At 47.3% G+C, this 24,002-nt stretch overlaps 1 protein-coding gene and 1 long non-coding RNA gene across 2 annotated transcripts; both read right to left on the bottom strand.

Annotated features, from left to right (window-relative positions):
* LOC135241932 (uncharacterized) lies at positions 1–2,391 on the bottom strand. The gene is made up of 2 exons (XR_010326173.1): positions 2,306–2,391; positions 1–2,039 (listed from the first exon to the last, which is right to left on the bottom strand). It is a non-coding gene; the product is annotated as an uncharacterized LOC135241932 (long non-coding RNA).
* A 920-nt stretch (positions 2,392–3,311) lies between these two features.
* Positions 3,312–23,148, bottom strand: vps9d1 (VPS9 domain containing 1). The gene is made up of 14 exons (XM_064313772.1): positions 22,926–23,148; positions 22,438–22,510; positions 21,204–21,383; positions 19,371–19,527; positions 18,589–18,700; positions 12,380–12,442; positions 12,052–12,104; positions 11,667–11,754; positions 11,471–11,556; positions 10,750–11,210; positions 10,525–10,654; positions 8,505–8,710; positions 6,436–6,520; positions 3,312–3,591 (listed from the first exon to the last, which is right to left on the bottom strand). Exons 1-14 carry the CDS (start codon positions 23,022–23,024, stop codon positions 3,312–3,314), a joined length of 2,073 nt encoding a protein of 690 aa, XP_064169842.1. The 5' UTR covers positions 23,025–23,148.
* Between the last annotated feature and the right edge of the window lie 854 nt (positions 23,149–24,002).

Consider the following 24,002-nt stretch of genomic DNA (forward strand, 5'->3'; position numbering starts at 1 on the left):
TTTAGCTTGTTTCCAATTACTTTATTATTATAAAACTGACATACTGGACACCCATCACCACAGAGAGAGAGGGACAGGACAGGAGCACGTCAGAATAAACAGACACTGCTTTTCACAGTAATGCACATCAGAGGAGCATCTGCACAGTACACATCGCACACACACTACTCCACTGCAGCTTCTCTGAGTGACCAAGCAGATGATGTCACTTCCTGTCCCTGCAGTACAACCACAGTTGAGTGAGGACACCCACCCGACCTCCACCCTACGGCCAGCTGCGGTCAACAGTTCACAGAAAACAGCCGGAACACAGACTTCCCTCACACTCATTTTTTTCCCCTTCTCCCAACATTTCCCTCAGGACACTTTTTGTTTCTTTGATAGACCAATTTAAAAAAGCGTTTAAATCAGAAACAACAAATTTTAAAACGAGGACTAAAAAAACTGTGGGACCACAGCAGCCGAACCCTCCCAGCTGAACACCAGTAAAATGAACCCATTAAAAGAAGAAAGAAAAAAAAAAGTTTTTTCACATCTCCCAGGTATAACATTGTTTGAGTTCACAGCTTGCGTCTGAGCGCCCATGCACACACATGCACGCGCACACGCACACACACACACACACACACACACACACACACACACACACACACACACACACACACACACACACACACACACACACACACACACACACACACACACACACACACACACACACACACACACACACACACACACACACACACACACCCCGTGTCCCATCACCGACAACTCAGCAACACATGCATCGGTTGCAATCCTAACCTTGATAAGTGCATTTAGTGCTAACCCTAAACTAACAGACCAATAGCTGTGTACCAGATCTCCCAATTCACATACAAGCCTCAACAAGACGTACAAAGTGAACTCCCATCCATTTCTGAGGGGGTACATTCCCCATTCTACGTGGAAAAACTCAACTTGCTGAACGTGCCAGTGACACCCTGTAGAAATGACATTCAAAACAGGCAACAGAGAAAAACCCACAGTGTGCAACACCTCTTTGCTTACTGACATATTGGAGAACATAACAAAACTTCTGTGAAAGATTACATCGATCAATTTTTGTGCAGGTGTTTGGGAATACACAAAAGTAATTTCATGAATCAGGTAAGCAAGTGAATTAGTGTGAGAATTACACACACACATGCACATACACACACATACACACAGCTCACACATTCCAGAGGTAATATATAAATATTAATTTCACATTTGTTCTGTACAGCATACAGTCAGGCAAATATACATGCATATACATGTTAATCCAGCCTGCTGACCTATGTACAGTTACATAATTCACAAACAGGATCCTAAAATAAAAGCAGGATATTAAAATCAGTAGAAATCCACTCAGTCCCCCTTTCCTTTCTGTACATACTAATAATGACCAACCTTACATAGAATAGTGAAGTAATTTTAACTGTACAGGTGCAAAGGCACTTTAAATTGGGGGGGGGGGAGGAAACTCAGAACAGTGGATGTATGTAGATTAAATAAATTGTAAAAGTTAACTGTCCAGTGCCGTAAATATGGTCCATAAACTGGCCATGTGTCCACTATATAGCTGAAATCTGCGTGCTGAACTGTTCCTCCCTTATGACCTTCATAATAAGTTGGTGATTTTGAAGACATTCACTCATAAGTTGATAATGTTGGACACAAAAAGTTCCTGTACAATAAGCAGACCACATTCCGCTCCCCACTGTCTCCCGTGGTAACGCCAGCTGCGAGGGTCCCGCCACAGAGAGCAGGGGGCAGTTCCAGTGTGACGGACAGCCGTCGAATCTGCCTGCTCCACGTTGATTCGCTGCGAGGCACAGGGGGCGGTGCCGAAGTTCTGAGCGTACAGGAGATTTCATATGGAGCGTGCCTGTGGGTTTTGGAGGGAGGGGCAGTGCAGGTCAGCTGACTGGAACTGACCCTCCCCAAGAACACCCCCCCCCTCCCCCGCACCACTCTGCATCTTGAGTCGGCACCTGTGGCAACAAGCTCACCTGAAGGGGGCGCACACACGCACAATAACATCAGCACTAGCAGACAAAGGAGGGAATGTTACCATGGAGACCTCAGGCTAGTCCCTGATAGGGTGCTCTCCGTGGGCAAGGTGGTTTGAAAGCGTGTTTGATTTGCAATACCATTTACAGATTTGAGATGAGAATCGATTCCACAGATTCGCGACTAATGCTACAAAAATACGTCCATTGTGTGTGTGTGTGTGTGTGTGTGTGTGTGTGTGCGAGTGTGATTCAGAGGCAGGTACCTGGCTCAGGTAAATCGAGGGTAGTGAGGCGGAGCCTTCCCTGTGTGTAACGACTCCACGTAGGACAAAGCGCTCAGCATAGATGGAGAAGTCCTCCCTCTCTACGATACCCGTGGTGAGGAAAAGGCCAGATAAAATCTGATCAAGTACTACAATCACAAATAGCTTTTCATTCAATTAAGACAGTTTAGCCCATAAACGGACAGAAACCAACTTGGGTACGAACTCACACTTACCCGTGATGCTATTATGTCAATATACACAAACGTGCGAATAGAACTGGGAGTTGAAGAATAGAACTCTTCAACTCGAAACCGTAGCTCGAAAACTAACACCCTGTAACAAAAATACTAACGAACTCGACATCTCTGGCAGTACTGCCAGACCTGGGCCCTGGCGGCAAACTCGGTTCAGTAATGAAACAAATCACATGACACGGCGGTAAAATGTGGAGTCCGCTTACAAGGCAAGATGTTGACAGTTGGGACAAAAGCCCAACTGAAACCCTGCGTGCATAGTTCGTTCTATTTTTTTTTCTTTTTTTTTCTAAAAGCCTTCCACGAAGAGAAAAACTGTAAACAAATGCACGCAGGGGACAATTAGGCCAATATCCATAACTCAGTAAAAAGAAAATCCAGGCCCCGACAGGCCAAGAGCTGAAGGCGGAACAGGGGGAACTCACTCAGCCGGTCCCGAGGCTCAGTTCACTACACAGCACCTTTCCAGCAGAAAGCCAAATTATAACGCAACACTTGAGTTATATAGTATAGAAACAAGGGAATATAACTGCTACTGTTGCATTGCAGCATAAGAACGTTTATGACATTTAAGGCTAATTTATTCTTTGTCGCACGACACTTTCGACAAGTGCCGCTGGACAAAAGTAACTTCTGTTCAACTAAAAAAAGGGGTCGTGCAGTGTGATTCAACATGAAATGCACACAGAAGAGGGCGCCATACACGGGGGGGGGGGGGGGTATCTGTTCAACTAAGAGGTCGTGAGGGATCACATGAAAGTGCGAGCACACAAGAGTACATGGGGGGGGCTGACACACAGAGAAGGCGGGGCCACACACAGAGAAAGGGGGCGGAGCCATACATAGAGAAAGAGGTGAGACCGCACACAGAGGGCGGGGCCACGGTAAGTGGTGTTTTGGGCGGAGGCAGTGTCAGATACCCACCCCTCATGAATGAACTCTTCCAGGGCAGCACACTCAGACACCAGCTGCGGAAGTTCAGTACGAAGAGCTACAAACGACAGGATGGGCAGCAAGTCATCGGCCCCTCTGAGAGAGAGAGAGAGAGAGAGAGAGAGAGGAGCCAGGGACAGAGAGCAAGAGAGAGAGGGAAAATTAGAGAGACAAAGACATTTTGTTATTTTGACTCCAGATCTCAAATTTAGTTTTATCTTGCACGTATTTTCCATTTTTGTCATGAAGCCAGGACACTGCGGGATGTACTGCTACATACAAGGAATTCAGAAGCACAGAAAAAAGAAGGGAGAAGCTTTGAACACGTTTCATAAACGAAACGGCTAGTGTGCATGAAAATTCCACAGGAGCCATATATTTAAAGTGTACACTTTTAAACCCATAATTCATAAAAGCAATATGGTATTAAAGTGCGCTATGTAAGGCGTATTGGCATGACTTGGCAGATCACTGGGAATGGGCCTGGTCTCCAACTGAACCCGCACACCACGTCGGTGTTAATGATAAACCACAGCCTCACGCGCTTCACAGCTCGAGTACACCCACCTTCCTCCAGGGCACCGTTTTTTGCAGCTCATTGCAAATGAATCGCTGCAGTTAAACTACCAGACCTCAAATTCAATTAGTAAAACTGACCACAGATACAGTCGTTTACGCATTTACATAAAGTAGTTCATTCAGCTAAATCACTTTGCATGCAGTGGGTGAAACTAAATCACACACTCTCACTCTCACTCTCACTCTCACACACACACACTCTCTCACACACACACACACACACACACTCGCGTCACACACACACACACACACACACACACACACACGGCTGGTTAAGCTAACTCCCTCAGCACGCAGTCGTCCGAGTTAATTTGTTGCGTGACAAGAGCGCAGGTGTCACGTTTCCCTCCTGACCACAGGTAACCCAACTCCCCCCGGCCCTCTGCTGGGGACGCAGCCGGGTGGACATTGTGCGTCTCGTCTCGCCTTTCACTCACGCCCACGAGCTCGCGCGCACGCACACACACACACGCACGCACACTCTCTCACACACACACACACACACACGCACACACACACTACAAGTACTCACGCACAAACATTTAAACTCACTCACTCGTACACGCACGCACATATTAGGACACACGCACGCACAGAGAGAGAGGCACGCAAGCACTCCCACACAAACACTCCCACACGCTGTGGCACGAAGCCGGCGGTGTGCGGCGGCGAAGTGGCCATGGACACGCCCGGTGACCGCGGTACAGCGCTCACGCCCCGGCGATCGCACTCAGTAGCGGGGGAGAGGTACCCGCACACTTTCCCCTATTCACGCTCCACCAGCTCAACACGGGTGAACACGCTCCTATAGCTCAACACGGGTGAACACGCTCCACCAGCTCAACACGGGTGAACACGCTCCACCAGCTCAACACGGGTGAACACGCTCCACCAGCTCAACACGGGTGAACACGCTTGTCTCCAAGCTTCCCACCCTGACCGTTTCTGACCAACACACCAGTCGCACCAGAACAAACTGCACAGCTGCCCGCTAATATAAACTACATCTTCCTTTAGGTTTCACTTACATTACATTACATTACAGGCATTTAGCAGACGCTCTTATCCAGAGCGACTTACACAACTTTTACATAGCATTTTACATTGTATCCATTTATACAGCTGGATATATACTGAAGCAGTGCAGGTTAAGTACCTTGCTCAAGGGTACAACGGCAGTGTCCTACCCGGGAATCGAACTTGCGACCTTTAGGTTACAAGTCTAGTTCCTTACCCACTGTGCTACACTCCGTCCTTACGCACTTACGCATGCTGAGCTTCGTTTGGCTGACGATAAAAACGTTTGGTGCTGCTAACGGAGGCCAACATGACCTCACCTAAATCCCCCTCAGTGAGATAATGAGAATGCAGCGGGGGGGGGAACGCGGGCACCCCAAAATAAAGCACATGCTGACTAATAGTTCAGTTTAATTCAAAAGAGCACCGTTTTTCCGGGAAGTTGGTGCGCATTTAACAGGAATTTGGTCTGAATTTTACAGGACGTCGGCGTGCGTTGTACAGGAAGTTGGTGAGGTTTTTACAGTCTGGCTGGTATGAATTTTACCGGAATGTTGCCAACGACCCTCCCTGACATTATTAATAAGGCACGAGGAGCTGAGCGCCACACCACGGTTGGCTGCGTCCTTGAATGCTACACTTTTATTCTCTCATTTCCTCCCACCATGGGAGGTAGAGATGCTCTCTACATCTCCCTAACAATGGCAGAAGATAAGAGCTTCCTCCCGCAGGCGAGGTCACTCGGGGTAAGAGCCGGGCATCTGAGGACACGCTGCGGGGGGCCGGGGGGTCCAGACGGGGGGCCGGGGGGTCCAGACGGGGGCCCCCGCTGCGTGTGGGCCTGGGAGAGGCCGGGGTGAGGCGATCCGACCTGACACGGAGACAGCGGCCCGGCGGGAGGCCTTCCACAACCGCCACTCCTGCTGACAGCACTGTGTGTGTGTGTGCGCGTGTGTGTGTGTGTGTGTGTGTGTGTGTGTGTGTGTGTGTGTGAGAGAGTGTGTGTGTGTGTGTGTGTGTGTGAGAGGAGGTGTGTGTGTGTGTGTGAGAGAGAGGAGTGTGTGTGTGTGTGATGTGTGTGTGTGTGTGGAGAGAGAGTGTGTGTGTGTGTGTGTGGTGAGAGAGAGTGGTTGTGTGTGTGTGGTGAGAGAGGGGTGTGTGTGTGTGTGGTGTGTGTGAGAGAGGATGTGTGTGTGTGTGTGTGTGAGAGAGAGAGAGTGTGTGTGTGTGTGTGTGTGTGTGTGTGTGAGAGAGTGTGTGTGTGTGTGTGAGAGGAGAGAGCGTGCGTTTCCCCCCCTCGAGCAAGGGCGGGGCAGGGCGGGGTGGGGGTGCAGGGGGACTCACATCGCTGCCGTGCTGGGCGGAACATCTGGGTCCTGCATGCCGCGGTAATCTTCAGCACACACACAGATGAGCCTCAATGTCCGCACTGTAACACAGACAGGGCGTTACTGTAACACACAGACAGGGCGTTACTGTAACACACAGACAGGGCGTTACTGTAACACACAGACAGGGCGTTACTGTAACACACAGACAGGGCGTTACTGTAACACAGACAGGGCGTTACTGTAACATACAGACAGGGCGTTACTGTAACATACAGACAGGGCGTTACTGTAACACACAGACAGGGCGTTACTGTAACACACAGACAGGGCGTTACTGTAACACAGACAGGGCGTTACTGTAACAGACAGGGCGTTACTGTAACACACAGACAGGGCGTTACTGTAACATACAGACAGGGCGTTACTGTAACACACAGACAGGGCGTTACTGTAACATACAGACAGGGCGTTACTGTAACACACAGACAGGGCGTTACTGTAACACACAGACAGGGCGTTACTGTAACATACAGACACCATTACTGTAACACACAGACAGGGCGTTACTGTAACATACAGACACCATTACTGTAACACACAGACAGGGCGTTACTGTAACACACAGACAGGGCGTTACTGTAACACACAGACAGGGCGTTACTGTAACATACAGACAGGGAGTTACTGTAACACACAGACAGGGCGTTACTGTAACACAGACAGGGCATTACTGTAACAACAGACAGGGCGTTACTGTAACACAGACAGGGCGTTACTGTAACACAGACAGGGCGTTACTGTAACACAGACAGGGCGTTACTGTAACACACAGACAGGGCGTTACTGTAACACAGACAGGGCGTTACTGTACACACAGACAGGGCGTTACTGTAACAGACAGGGCGTTACTGTAACACAACAGGGCGTTACTGTAACATAGACAGGGCGTTACTGTAACACACATACAGGGCGTTACTGTAACATAGACAGGGCGTTACTGTAACACACAGACAGGGCGTTACTGTAACAGACAGGGCGTTACTGTAACATACAGACAGGGCTTTACTGTAACACAGACAGGGCGTTACTGTAACATACAGACAGGGCGTTACTGTAACACAGACAGGCCGTTACTGTAACATACAGACAGGGCGTTACTGTAACACACAGACAGGGCGCTACTGTAACACAGACAGGGCGTTACTGTAACATACAGACAGGGCTTTACTGTAACACAGACAGGGCGTTACTGTAACACACAGACAGGGCGCTACTGTAACATACAGGGCGTTACTGTAACATACAGACAGGGCTTTACTGTAACACAGACAGGGCGTTACTGTAACACACAGACAGGGCGTACTGTAACACAGACAGGCGTTACTGTAACATACAGACAGGGCTTTACTGTAACACAGACAGGGCGTTACTGTAACATACAGACAGGGCGTTACTGTAACACACAGACAGGGCTTTACTGTAACACAGACAGGGCGTTACTGTAACATACAGACAGGGCGTTACTGTAACACACAGACAGGGCTTTACTGTAACACAGACAGGGCGTTACTATAACACACAGACAGGGCGTTACTGTAACACACAGACAGGGCGTTACTGTAACTGTACAGTGTGTACAGCAGTGTTACGGCTCCAGGGGTGAACTGTCACTTTAAAGACCCTCATGTCCGTATTCACAAAGCATCTCAGAGTAGGACTGCTGATCTAGGATCAGTTTAGCCTCTCCGCTCATACTGGATAAGGGTCAGACGTGGCTGAGACAAGGCTGATCCCAGATCAGCGGTCCTACCCAGAAGCGCTTAGCGAGCAGAGGCCTGGGGTGAGTTACTCACAGACAGACCCGTGTGCGGGGCCTGGGGTGAGTTACTCACAGACAGACCAGTGTGCGGGGCCTGGGGTGAGTTACTCACAGACAGACCAGTGTGCGGGGCCTGGGGTGAGTTACTCACAGACAGACCCATGTGCGGGGCCTGGGGGTGAGTTACTCACAGACAGACCCGTGTGCGGGGCCTGGGGGTGAGTTACTCACAGACAGACCCGTGTGCGGGGCCTGGGCCTCACCGATGCACTCCAGTTTGCGCTGGGGGCAGAACTCTCTGCAGAGGTGCTGCAGCTCCTGCACCGCCGACTCGTAGGGGTAGGAACCGGGGAGCAGGGCCGGGTCCTCGGGGAACAGTTTGGGCGCGACACCGACGTCGGCGGGGGTGGCGTTCCTGTACAGCCTCATGCTGGCCCCGAAGGACAGCTCCCTCTCTCTGTAGACCTGTCTGCGGTGAGACAAACGGATGGGAGTGGCTAACAGACAGAGAGACTCAGCTGCCCAACCACACCCAACCGCCCCCATGCTGACTCAGGAAGTAAGGCATCTCCGTGTTACGCTGCTATGGCCATCTGAGGAAATAAAACTTTTAGCATGATGTCACATTGTGTGTCATGATGTAGTGGAGTATTAGAAGCTGAGTGTGGGGAAGCTACGTGTCCGTCTCGGCGCGACAGTGCCATCTATTGGCTGAAATGAAGTAAATCGTTCACTTGCACCAAATTCCCCAGCAGATTAGCGATCGCTCACTTCACCTCCCCTTGTGAACGGCTGAACGCCCGACAGGAAACAAAGACTTCGCAGAGAGATTAAAGGTGCCAGACGGGGTTCCGTTTCAAAACCTCCACCAGCCACCGTTCTTATCGTCTCTCGGATCGCGTTTCATTTCACAGCCCAAACCCCAAAAAGCATACAGGACAGCTTGTACCCTCTACTCCAGCCACTGAAGTAGTACCCCGCTATAGCTGTACATGGTGTGGCACACTGGAAAAAACCCCTTCAAGTGACTTTAAAAAAATCTTACTGCAAAATCATAAACGATCACAAAATGCAGTGTCTTCGCCCTTTGTTCCCTGTGGTAACATTATATGTGCAAAGACGCTACAGAATGCTGCAGCTTAGATTCAGTTTCCATTTCAAAGCACGCTTCCTGACACACCAGCCCAACCAGGCCTTCCTCTCTGACCTGATTTCCAGTAAACATAGCGTTCCCTCGTGCTTTTGAGTTCCCTCTGTGAAAAAACACCCCTGGTGTCTCGCTCTCTTCTTTGTGGTTTTGTTTTTGTTGTCGCTTTTCTGCCAGCTCTGTTACAGAACTGTGGATGCGGGATAATAACGTGGCCTATTTCTCACCGCAGATTCTTTCAGAAACGTATTTTAGCGGACAGTTTAGGTTAGAATATGATAAAAGTTCACGAACAGGCCGCCATGTTGGTCCTGGTTTGAAAACGTAGGGCTGAAACCAAAAACAGCGGCGGGTCTCACCACTCACGCGTCGGCATCGTTCTGTCATTTAAAAAAAAAAAAGCCAACGGACGAATTTGAGAATGGCAACAATTATCCCGCTAGATATTTTGACTGACGTCTAATACGGCATACTAGTACCTCCAAAGAGGTATTCTGACATCACAACTGGGGCGGGGCCAGAGCGGAATGCAGAAAGAAAAATGCAAATGCTAGAGAGCAGTACCAAGATGCTTTACTTCCAGGTTTTCCTGCCAAATGACATTTCAGAAATACTGAAATAATGGCATAGGTTAAAGGCTTCGTTATAAAGCAGACACACAAACATGTTGACGGCTAGAACAATGTGATAAAGAGGGTAATTACACAAAGTCTGAGTATCTTGAGATTCGCGTTAGCCGTGTAACCTTCTCTTGCAGGCAGCCATTACGTGCCGCCTGAATCTTCGCTTCGGGCCATTTGATTTCACACAGTCAATGGGAAACAGCCTGAACAAGGGGCTGCTGATAACCACACAGTGCACAAGGTATTCTGTATATAGAAAAACCACCATACTGTCTTGAATGGTCTGCATTGTATTTGTAATGTTATGAATGTCTGAATTAGCCATCTACAAATATAAGATCACCTCTGTATCTGTACCTTGGTTCTACACCCTGACCACAGCTGCACCCTGTTTTGCTCACTGCGACTCCCCTGTCTTGTTCTGACCCATGACTTTTTTATTTATTTTTATTTATTTTTTTTTTTTAAGTAGTAGTGTTCAAGTTCTGTGTGGCATTCAACAGGGCACCATACCTAAACAGCGCCAGCAGGGGGCGCCAAATCGGGCAGAAGAAGGCCTCCTCCAAGCAGGCCACACACTGGTCCTTGCCGGCTGCTGTGTTCAAACACTCAAAGGATAGCAAACACAGAGACAGCAGGCGATCTGCAACACACAGAGTTACACACCCAATCACTACTGACACCTGCGTTGTCTGGGTTACCCTCACACCCACACCACACACACACACACACACTCACCGATGGCATTGTGGATGTCCTTGACGATGGCTCTCAGGTGATCTTTCAGAGCGCTCTCCTCCAAGCGGGTGATGTAGGTCTCCACCTCCACCCCTGGCTGACTGTGGGCGGAGTCAGGGGCGGAGCTCCAGTCCAGCTGGGACAGGTACTGCTCCAGGTCCTCGAAGGAGTTCTCCCTGTCCGGGGCGGGGGGCGTGGTCTGGGCGCGGGTGGAGTCCTCCTCGTTGGCGTTGAGGTCGCGGGAGACGGAGAGGGAGACGGAGAGGGAGGCGTCCGAGACGCTGTGGGCGAGGCCGCGCGGGGCCGGGAGCTGCTCGGAGCGCAGGTTCTGCGCGCTGCGCGACGACTTCATTGGCTGCGTGGGGCTGGGGGCGGAGCGCTTGCTCACTATGGGGTAGAGGCGGTTATACACCCGGTACTGCAGCCTCTTCAGGAGCTTCATCACCGGGTGCTCTGAGCAGCTGGAGGGGCAAACATGCAGACATAGCTATACACCGTTACCCAGACACAGAGTCTCAAATACCGTCGGCTCACCAACACACAAACACACACACAAGCACGCATGAGCACATGCGCACTCTCACACACTCACGAGCACGCTCACACTCACACACACATGAAAGTACCCACATGCAAATACACCAACGCACACTCATCGAAAGATTCACAAACTTTTGTGTGTGTGTGTGTGCGTGTGTGTGTGCACGTGTGCATGCAGTACCTCAGCAGGTAAGAAATCAGGCCTGAGACCAAAGCACTGTCATTGGGGTTCTTCTTCAGATTTGCTTTCCAGAGCTTTGGCCAGTCCTGCAGAAAACCACATTACTGTATAAACACAAAGGGGGGAGCGGGGGGGGGGAAGAGGGAGAAAAACAGAGAGGGGGACACGAGGAGTAGAAGTGTGGAAACCGACTCACATGGTCCTGATCATATTCCAGTACATTGGCGTACAGAAGCCTCTGTTCCTGCTCCTCTGGAGTGATCATATCTGAACCAGCAAACCTCCTACACACACACATACACACACGCGCACACACGCACATACATTAATGCCGGCAGCTTTAAACACACACAAGCACATGCTTATATGCTAGACTTAGACACACTCTCTCTCTCACACACAGACAAACACACACACGCACTTACAAAAATAGTAAACATTTTCGCACATATCCACACGTGGGACGAAGACAGGCAGTAACTATAGTAACCACAGCAGGAATGACATCACAGAGGAGGGTAGCAAGTAGGAGGTGAATGAGTAAGAGGAGGGCTTAAAGGTGACAGGTGGGCAGGGCTTACCTGTTGGCCTCCTCCTGCAGCCGGAGCCTCCTCTCCTCCATCTTCCTGTGGAGCTGCCAGTGTTAAGGAAACCTCCACCCACTCACCGCCCGCCCCACCCCTCATCCCCGACCGCCCCAAATCTTCCCACAAACTCTCCTCCCAATCTTCAGACTTTAGCCCACCACAGGTATTTAAGGTATGTCCGCACTGCCAAGCCCCGCCCCCACAGTCAGCATGTTGGCAGCCATGGACAAAGTATGTCAACAACTCCACTGGTCACCTGAGCCCGGAGGAAGACCTTATCCATGTGGAGCCTAACCCCCCACAGCACAAGCTTTAAGGATACAGCATCCTGTCTGGCTTTGGCAATAATGAGATTCTCCATCATCTGTCTCTGCAGGGAGAGAGTCTGGGGAGGAATCCAGAATTCAGCAGAGAGGGTTATATAGCAGGCTGCATGAATTGAACCTTGTTCTAGCTGAGTGAGGATACAGATATTCAATGAATGTGTTCTGGCAAAGCACTCCTGTTTCCTGGAACACTGTAGGGCAAACTGAATGCGAGTTGGGTTTGTTTGCAGTGACAACTCCATTGGTTTATACTGTTTTCTACAATATGGTTTTTCCTGTGAAAGCTTTTAGGCAGTCCATGATATACATAACTTTATAGAATCGGACAAATACCAGAAAGAATCCAGGAATAGAAGAATCTAAAGCGAGACATCGTGGACTAGCAAACAACAAACAATCCAACTATAACCATTAGCAACTCCCCTGTCATGCTTCCTGAGTTCTGACGTTACGTGCTTTCACATTTAATCTGCAAGTTTTCCAGAACGTTACAACACTAGCTATATTTCACAGTGAAACTATTAAACCACGCGACAGCCAGCATATCGACAAGAGGCCGCTTTACAATGTAGCTATACAGAAGACATTTCCACGTCACTGGCGTCGGTGCGTTTGTTCTTCCAACACACCGACGCCGCGGCAAACAGATGATGTGGTCACTACAATAGACTTGTTTTTCAGGGTCATGGCGAATTAACGGTTGATACATTATGTGCACTGCATATGTCGCTCAACGTACATTTTCAGAGTTGACGGCTACGGCATGTAATTTACATTTTTTAAATTTAATTTAAAAAATAAGCAATTCTCGAGTCTAACCCATCATTCAATGACAACGCATTAAAATAATTGAGAAAACACAGGCGCACTCTTATAACCCGTCACAGCAGCGGAAAAAGTTAAATAATACCTTCAGAAACGCCTTCAGTTTTTTCCAGTACAAACGAAGATCCGTTGGAGCTTTGGGCCTTAACCGGGGCATTCTTCCTATTTAAATAATTTAAACACAGGTGTTTATTTCTGGAAAACCACTGCCGTATAAACCATGAAAATGTGTCGCACATTTGCGGAGGTGCAAGACCTCGACCGTCTCCGTGCAGACAAACAAAAACAATGCACTTACCGGATATAAATATTTAACTTATCAATACGGGATAAATGTAACAAAACTGAAGCGTTTATTTTTCGCGCGTGTGTTCTACCGCTTCCACTTTGGATTTTTCAAGAGAAGCTGTTGGTCGGCCTGCTATAAACGAACCGAACTACCCCAGACTGACGCGAGCGCTGGGGAGGTCTGCGTTAAAGGGGTGGATGTGCACAGAGGGCACGCTGGGAGGGGCGTGGAGGTCGCGCGGGTTCATATGTCAGAACTGGCGCAAAAGGAACAACTGTCTCGAGTCTGGAGGAATCTGAGAGCAGACACGCGCACTTTAGACTGGAGTGTCAGCATGTTGAACAACCCCAAACAAACGCATGACCACGCGCTCACCGTCTCCTAGAGGAAGTAAACACTGACCCGAACCTGATCATTACTGACCAGCACCTGATCATTTTTCACAAATCTCTCGGTTCTCCACCACCTGCCTGGCAGTTCCAGGGACCGCCAGAGTCAGATGTTATCCTGAACCACACATCTACTCTACCTGCACCTACAGTGTACATGCTCGCTATTCTCAAGCACACCAACAACCTTCCACAGAAATTTCACTTGCATCATTCTTCAGAAAACTCACGATGTCCGTCTGTACCAGTACCAATAGCACTTTCACCTTAATTCTGTCTTTCCGGAGTATGTCTTTCTGGAGTATGTAATTTGTACTATTTGTGTATTTTTGTGAGCTTGATATTTATGTAGTTGCATTCTATGTACCTGTAAGGAATCTATAAATGTTAATTACAGCCATAGGCATAGATTTCGGGGGTGGGGGGCGCAGGGGATACGTTCCCCTCAATATTTAGAACATGTGCATTTGTCCCCCCCAATATAAACATGAAAGACAAATTTCCACCATAAATTGATGCAGAAAAGACACTAATTGGTGCATAAAAATTCAAAATTTCCCGGGGGAGGACCCCCAGACCCCCGGTTTAATGTGTCCCACCCAATGTTCAAACAAAACCTACGCCACTGATTACAGCACTGTTTGTATCCCTGTACTTTGCTGTGTGTACTTTGTTCTGTGCTCTTCAGATGGCCTGCGAGCCAGCAGAATACATGTAAATCGATGAGAATACCAGATTACAGAGTCCTGTAATTGAATAGTTATACCTTTGTGCAACTGAGATTAAGGTTGTACACATACAGCGATGTGAAAAAGGAAGCACACCCTTTTTCAATTCCATGGTTTTACATATTAGGACATACCACAAGCTCCATAATATTTGGGACAAAGACTTTTTTTTCTTGATTTGGCTCTGTACTCCACAATTTTAGATTTCTCTGCTTTTATTTAAAGGTATTTTTGTACATGTTGGTTTCACCAAAAGTAAAAATTTCAGCACTTTTTATTCATAGCCCCCCATTTCAGGGCACCATAAGGCTAGGGACAAATTAAAGTTATGTAAATGAATGTAGTCATGTTTAGTACATTGTTGCATATCCTTTGTCATACAATGACTGTTTGAAGTCTGTGACTTACAGACATCACCTGCTGAGTATCTTATCTGGTGATGCTCTGCCGAACATGTACAGCAGCCATCTTCAGCTTCTGCTTGTTTCAGGGAATAGCTGCCTTAGGTTTTCTCTTCAGCATATGAAACGCATTTTCAGTTGGGTTCAGATTGGGTGAATGACTTGGCCAGGAAAGAAATTTCCAGTTTTTGGCTTTGAAAACCCCCATTGTTGCTTTAGCAGTATGTTTGGGATCACTGTCTTGCTCTAGGATGAAACATTCCTTCTTGACCTGTCTTGACTTTGTCTCAATCTCAACAAAACTGAGCTGCTCTTCTTCCCGTGCAAGACCTCCATACTTCGTGAGCTCTCAATCATGGTTGATGGCACCACAGTGACTGCCTCTCACTCGGCCAACAGCTTGGGGGTGGTCCTGGATGACCAACTGGACCTCAAGGAGCACATCAAGGCAACATCACGGTCCTGCAGATTCCTTCTGTACAACATCAGAAGGATTCGACCATACCTGATGACGCACTCCACCCAGCTGCTCGTCCAGGCTACGGTGACCTCTTGCCTTGATTACTGCAACTCTCTCCTTGCAAGCCTGCCATACAGCCACTACAGATGATTCAGAATGCCGCTGCCCGACTCATCTACAACCTTCCCAAATTCTCCCACGTCACTCCTCTGCTGCGATCACTCCACTGGCTACTGGTCGCTGCCAGGATCCGGTTCAAAGCCCTGACCCTTGCCTACACTGCTGCCAACAGGACAGCCCCCATCTACTTGCAGGACATGACTCGATTCTATGTGCCTGCTCGACCACTCCGCTCTGCGACAGCAGGGCGCCTTGTAACCCCTCCCACCCGCCCAAAGGGATCACAGAGCTTCCACCCTAGCTCCCCAGTGGTGGAACGAACTCCCCGTCCCTCTCCGAACCTCCCCCTCACTACCCATCTTCCGCCATAGCCTGAAGACACATCTCTTCAGACTATACCTAGACTAACCACCACCATGCTGTATATTTAACTCTAAATCTCCCGCCCCCCTTTTTTTCATGACACTTGTTACATGTTGCCCCATCCCAGCACTTTTTGGTAATCTGTATTTGTCCTAATACTGTAGCTTATTCTTCTGCCTAGTTGGCTTTGCAGAGGTTAGGTCTGAATAGTGTTCACTGTGTGAACTAAACTGTGTTCTTGGCTAGAAATAGCTGTACAAAATAAGTATTGTACCTTACTGAACCTGTGTTTAGCAGTTGTCTATGACCATGACATGCATTTCCATTTACCATGAAATGCACTTTTTGTACGTCGCTTTGGATAAAAGCGTCTGCCAAATAAATGTAATGTAATGTAAACATCATCCAATGAGTTGGAGGGTTATCGGTGAACTTGAGCAGATAAGATGCTTCTGTACACGTCAGAATTTATTCTGCTGCTGTTATCAGTAGTTACATCATCAATGAAGACAAGTGAGCCAGAACCTGTGGCAGCCATACATACCCAAACTGTAACAGCCCGCCCTCACCCCCCCACCCACCATGTTTCACAGATGAGGAAGGAGTCTTCAGATCTTGTTCAGCTCCTCATTGATATAAATGTATCTTGACTCATCTATCCACCATACTCTTGTCCAGAACTCTGCAGGTTGTTTTAGGTTCTTAGCAAACTGTAACCTGGTTTTTGCAGCTAGAGGTGTGCATCTTGCAGTGAGAATTATTCTGGCATTGAATCTAGAGGTCTTCTTTGGCCTACCAGGTCTTTTGGGATCACTGAGCTCACCAGTGCACTCTTTATTCTTAATGATGTTCCAAACAGCTGATTTTGGTAAGTGTAAGGTTTGGCCTACATCTCTGACTGTTTGTTTCTTATTTCTCAACCTCATAATGGCTTCCTCAACTTTCATTGGCACAACTCTGGTCTTCATATTGACAAATGCCAGTAACACTCCAAAGGCAATCACAAGTTTAGATACTGAGAGCTCTCTTATACCTGCACTAAAGAAGAAACTGAACACAACTAATTATCAGAAACACGTCAAGCCATTTGTCCCAAATGTTATGGTGCCCTGAAATGTGGGGGGGGGGGCTGTGAATAAAAAGTGCTGTCATTTCTACGTGGTGAAACCAAAATGTATCAGCAATAAAAAGTTGAGAATATGTCTTTGTCCAAAACATTATGGATCTCGTTCTAATTAACCCATCTCGTCCTCACCAAGTCCTAAGAGTAGATAAATATAATCTTGTGATTCATAACACACACAAATTTGACTCACATGACTCACTTTGACCAACATGCAGAAACAATGTGTGGAAAGTGAACTTCACTGCTTCCATATCAGTTAAGAAGGTAAATAGAACCAGGTGCTGCTAATCAACTGCACATGATTAGTTGATCATCAGGATGCCCTCCCACCAGTATATAAAGAAACTTTTGACAGTTTAGTCTGAAGCGTTCAGGTTTGTGTTAACACCGCATGCCAAGGACAAAACATGTCTGTGACGATCTCAGAGAAGCAACCATCGCTGCTCACCAGTTTGGCTTATAAAGCCATTTCCAAACAATTTGAAGTCCACCATTCCACAGTGAGAAAGATTATTTACTAATGGAGAACATTTATGTCATCTTTGCCAATCTTTGCCGACACTCAGACCACATGATTTGCCAAAAAACTTCAAAGAAGCCTAAATACACATCCAGGGATCTTCAGGCCTTTGTCAACACAGTACATGTTTAGAGTTCACAATTCTACCATTAGGAGTGAACATGTTAGGCTTTCATGGAAGGGTCGACAGGAGAACACCCTTTCTCCCCCAAAAGAACTGTGCAGAATGGCATAGGTTTTCAAAATTGCACCTGAATGAACCGCAAGACTTCTGGAACACTGTCCTCTGGACAGACGAGACCAACCAAAGTGGAGTTGTTTGGCCGTAACACACAACACCAAGCCAAATCCTGCATATCCCCACAAGAACCCCATGCCAACCGTCAAGCATGATGGTGGAGGGGTGATGATTTGGGGTTGTTTTGCTGGCACAGGACCTAAATGCCTCACAATAATTGAGTCCACCAACATATTCCACAGGAAAATGTGAGACCATACGTCTGACAGCTAAAGCTTGGCCAAAAGTGGATCACGCATCCATGACTGAATGGCTGAGAAAGAAAAGAATCAGGGTTTTGGAAGTCAAAGTCCAGACCTCGAGCCCATTGAGATGTTGTGGTGGGACCTTCAGAGAGCTGTGTATAGACAAATGCCCTCAAACATCAAAGAGCTGATGCAGTTTTGGAAGGAGAAGTGGGCTAGAATTTCTCTGAGGTGATGTAAGAAACTCATACAGGAAATAAATACTTCAGGTTATTGCAGAAAAAGTGGGTTCTACAAGCTAGTGCATCATGGGATGCACTTACTCACAGGAGGGCTCTGAATGTTGACTTTGTTTGGGTTGAATAAAGATCTCATGTGTTATTTCTTACATGAGGTTAGATTTATATACTGTTCAGCCCTGGTGAGGACTGGATGAGGGTTAGTTATGTCCTAATATGCAAAACCATAGAATTTAAAGAGGATGTAGACTCACGCACTCACCAGTGAGGTCTTCTGTGTGGCCTGGCCTGGATGGAGTCGTGCCAGACGAGCCTCATAGTTCGCCTTCAATTTCTGATTCAACCGAGAGGCCTCTTCAATGGGAGTGAGCTCCCTGTTATATACACACGCGCACAGACACACGTACACACAAACACACACACACACACACACACATACACACACACACACATACACATATACACGAACACACACACATGCACACATTCACACAGAATGTGCACACACACACACACACACACACAAACATACACATATGCACACGCAGACATGTACACATATACACACAAATGCACACGCACGCACACACACAAGCACAGGCACGTTCAGATAAAGGCACATATACTTTTCTTTGTATACAGGTACGAAGACACAGAAGTGGATATCGTACATGTGAGCGAAACATAAGCTCTAAAATGGAGATATTAAAAAGCCCCCCCCCCGCTGCCCATTACAAAGCACAAAGTCTGTGTTGTCACACCGACATGTCTGATGCAAACTGATTGGTGTGACATATTGGGGGCAGAGACCCAGTGCTGTCCCCCTGTTAGCATACAATTCAGACTGTTCTGACTGATTTAATCTGGTCATGTGACAGCTGCTCAATTAGAGATGCGTTAGCGCGTGTGAGTGTTAGAGAGTGTGAGAGTTAGCGCTTGTGAGCGTTAGCACGTGAGTGTTAGCACGTGTGAGTGTTAGCGCATGTAAGCACGCGTACGGGTCAGGGGGAAACGTGCTTATGTAAGAGTGCGAGACAAACTCACTTCTTGCTGTCCTGTGACTCCGCCTCCTGCAGTTTCTGGAAGATCTCTGGGGGCAGGAAGGGGGAGAGCTCCCCCCCGCCCTCGGACAGGACCCTGCGGTGAGTTGGCCGGGGGGCCTGCCTGGGGGGAGCTAGCTCAAAGGCCACGGGTGACACCTCTGGAGAAATCAACACGGTCCCAAAGTCCACAGGACACGCCACAATGTGAGCCGCTATGGGTGAAACAATACAAGCAAATACATACGACACAAACCACCTTAAATTCAGTAAGAGGATGCAAGAGGTGGGTGTACTGCAGGAACCAACATTCAAACTCTATATGAAGTTCAATAAGAGCAACCACCACATTATATATCAGTGGTCCCTGTTAATTACATTACATTACAGCCACTTAGTAGATGCTCATGTGTGGGCTTACAGAAGTAAAGCCCATCAGTGTTAATCTCAGGACTACAGGAGTGTGATATCACCAAGAAGGCACTGAAGGCCAATTTATAATCAATAAGTGTAATCTCAACCTAACAGACCAACAGTTTGTACTGTACCAAAAGTAAATATCTCAAAACAGATAATCTACTGTTATACTGACATAGCAAGTTAACACTATCCCAAGAGGAAAAACAAAGCAAGAAAGGAAAGCTAAAATGGCCAATCAACTGGCATGTCTTTAGATCTACCAGCCTCGAATGCCCAATCAGAACTATGAGCCAATCCATGTGGTTTGTCAGTTTGGAAGAGCTCACGCTAGTCTGCGTGTCCTCCAAAGCACATCCTGCCAGCTCCCCCTTTGCTACACCCTGCAGTCCCCCAGCTGAGCTGCGCAGCCGTGACACAGGCAGACTGCAGACACCTCATCTACTAGCACAGCCAGCGCAGACAGACTGCAGACTCCTCATCAATCAGCACAGACAGACGCAGACACCTCGTCTACCAGCACAGGCAGCTCAGGCAGACTGCAGTCGCCTCATAGACCAGCACTGCTGCTGGTTATGTAAGGATGTTGGGTAACACTAAGTGGACAGAAACCCTCCCTCATTGAGCCACGCTACAGCCCTCCCTGAGGAAACGTCTGGCCAGAGACTGCACTGTTATGGTCAGGATTCCAGTGTGCCCCGTGGAGACACCTGGTGGACAGTCAGCGGAATGCATGCTGAAGAATAAAGTTCGGAAAACACATACCCTACGGTCACACGGGGCGACACAGGAGGGAGACAAACCCTTGTCGCTTGTCGCTTATGGGCGTTCCTGGCGTGCGGTTACCAGGTTACAGAACTAAACAAGTAGGCTAGTCAGGATTGCACATTTGTTTCAGCAATGTCTGTCACGCTGCTTTCACTCCCATTGGTAGTCGCCGTGTCGCATCGCTCAGTATTTGCATAAAATAGACCTCTAGCCTATTTTCGCCCCGCCTAGTTGGCGACGGCCACTTTTCTCTTGTTGCTGTAAATCGCCAACGGCAGCCGGTTGCTTTGTCTCCCTCCTGTGTCGCCCCGTGTGACTGTAGGGTTAGTCCTAACAAATTACAAGACCTCTAAAGAACTGAGAACCATTAGCCATCGATATGGCCCCCGTGTGTGTGTGTGTGTATATATATATATATATACACAGCACATATACATGGCATGCATGTGTGTATATAATGTAGGCTATATGTATATTATATCTGTGTGTGGATAAAGAATTCTCATTGTGTGGAGAATTCCATTTCCTTTTTTTTCTTAAACTGCTTAGCTCAGTTGCTACCAGAAGAGGAAGATACACTAAACACACTGGTACGAGAGACACCAGGAATTATGGCAATGGACTACGGGGGGTGGGGCAGAACATAGCTCACCATTTTTCATTGCGCTGGAGATGGGCGGGGCAGCGGAGGTGGGGGTCGGGGTCGGGGCCTGGGCGGGGGCGGAGGTGGGGAGATCACCCCTCTTTCCTACAAAAGACTTGAGTCTCTCCAGGCACTGCTCAGCCAGTCTCAGCATCCTCTCCACTTCCACCGGTACCATTTCTCTGTCTGCTGAGGGGGAGACAAGGGTTAACACCGCTCACGTTAGCTGTGGGGTGGAGACAAGGGGTGTGGTTACATTTTTACAATGGCACCGCGAAACAACAACAAAGACGGCAACAATAAGGAAACTAATAAAATTCATAAAATGAAACTAAAATAAAAGCAAACGTTTGTTTAGAAACATCTAGAATCAGACCGTGGAAAGTTTAAATTTTGGCTCTGAAATTGCCGCAATGGCAGTGATGCGCCTTTTTTCGAGGTGCCCAGCAGGCCATTCTAAGCTTGCGGGCTACAGGAGCACAACGCAGTCCGTCCTCATTCAGAACGGACTCCGGGGATCTGAAGAGTGAGCCAGTACCATGAGCAGGTGTGATTAACACGTACATTCCACACCAGCAGCGAAGAAAAAGGCAGGACTAATTTGCTAAACAGAGCTTTGTAAATGAATAAATACGGATGTTAATCCCGTCATGGAGACATACCGGGCCAGCCAACCTTATTATAAAAGAAACAGTGATGTGCACCATGATTATCACCAGCAATAAAAGTGCAGAGTGAAAAACCGAATATAGGGGGTGCTAGCAGTTGCGTGACCTGACATTGCATGGCCATAATCCAGAACTGACAGAAAGGTCCCTTCAACTGTCCTTTTCCTGGTGAACACAGGAAAGGCAGTCTTGTTTCCATACAGGAAGCCAAGCTTTGACGGAAACTCTTTAACAAGAGCAGTACTGCTGAAAACGTGCATTTATGTATGGGAGACAAACTACCAAATATGGTTTGCAGTTGTAATGCTAAAAAGTTTTTTTTTTTTAAAGACAAGCAAAAGACACAATTGTGAAAAAATGAATAGAAGAAAGATCAGATGTAGGCTACTTGATCAAAACAATTCTAGGCAAAGCCCTAACTAACCTGATTCAAAAAAAAAAAAGTTATAACATGGTGTCTCTGTCTACAGTTAGGTTTTGGGGATGGGTGTCTTTTCCGGACCGTTGTTATGATTTTCATCAGCATGCTGTGAGTTGTTAAATGACCCGGATATGAGGAAAGGAAGGACACTTACGATTGGACACGGCATCCTCCAGCAGCGCGTGCGAGATATAATTGATGCTCCTCAAATATTCACAGTAAGCCTCCTGGAGAGAAAACACGTCATTTCCTGTCGCTGTCCAGCGTATTGTTGTTCGAGTATTTGATTCTGATTCACTCCCATTGCTGGTTTAATATCGTAAATCACCTAGTTTTAATAAGGCGAACAGATATGATCATAACAATACTGACGAAACAGAAGGGCTAAAACTGTCGATCAATTTTGAAAGAAATAAGCATCACCGTCGTCTAAAATATTTTATTCGCCGGCACTGCAGTAGGAGATGAAGTGAAAGTGCGTGTCCCACATATATCAGTGGATATATCGATTTAGGAGTACCTAGCTATAATACAGCTCCGAACATCTGTTTGACAGCTATGATCAGCTACTCAGTGGTTGACTGGCAGGCAGCGGCGTACACCCACACAAATAACTGATTCATAGTGACATGCCAGTATTACCTTGTGTCTGTTCCCCGCCTCCAGCTGTATAGCGATGTTGGCCCGTTTCATGGCATTCTGAAGCGGTTTCAGGCCACCGTCTGACGCAGCGCAGGTCATCGTGGAGCGAGACTGTAAAATCAAGAAAAGGGTGTGCTATTCAGAGGTAAACACCACAGAACTAAAGCGGTGAAAGCACACCGCCAGGATGTTTGCTCTCTTAACCAAAACCGGAAGAGCACAGAGCAAGGGAAAGGAAGCGAAGATTGCTGACGTCAACCAAGATATTCCACTCTGAAAACGCTTCTTCAGCTCAAAAACATCGTAAAATTATGTACGGTGCAAAAAACACAGGAATACGCGCACAGTTCTTAGTTCCCCTGATAACGTGTGATCTGTCTTAGCTGTTCGCAAAAATGTTTTATATGGAATGGATACATGTACAAGATATTTTTTATTATGCCACAAGACAGAGATAGGACTTATTCATAGGATTTAAGTCGTGTTTCCATACTTCACAAACTCTTTATTTTTTTGTAATTGTGCATGGATTTAATAGACCTATGCATGAAACACGAATAAGACATATTCAATGCTAAAGCGAGTATGTGGCCGCAGGAATTTATGGTTATGGTTATGGTTATGGTTACATGTTTATAAAGCACAGTAAACTATATTATTATTATTTTGTTAGAATCGGCTGTAGTTATTGAGAAACATGTAGGTTATACAACAGCACGAAATGCGCTGAACAAGAGCTTTCCTTTCTCTTTTCTGGTATTTCAAACTTTCGGAAATTGGAAGTCATCCTGTTTGATTTCAGAATATTTAGAAAATTTTGGAGAATTTGTTGAGGATTCAGTCGAATTATATTAAATAATCCACATCAACCATAACAGTTGTTAAGAATTTGTTGTACTTGACTCGTAAAGACAAGGATACACAAGACAAAATGCTCTTCCATCCATTACCTATACCCGCTTATTCCTGGTCAGGGTCATGGAAGGTGCTGGAGCTTATTCCAGCATGCATTGGGCGAGAGGCACGAATGGACCCTGGACAGTTCACCAATCCATCACACACATTCACTCACACACT

Source organism: Anguilla rostrata, chromosome 16 (assembly GCF_018555375.3).
Source record: "Anguilla rostrata isolate EN2019 chromosome 16, ASM1855537v3, whole genome shotgun sequence".
NCBI lineage: Eukaryota > Metazoa > Chordata > Actinopteri > Anguilliformes > Anguillidae > Anguilla > Anguilla rostrata.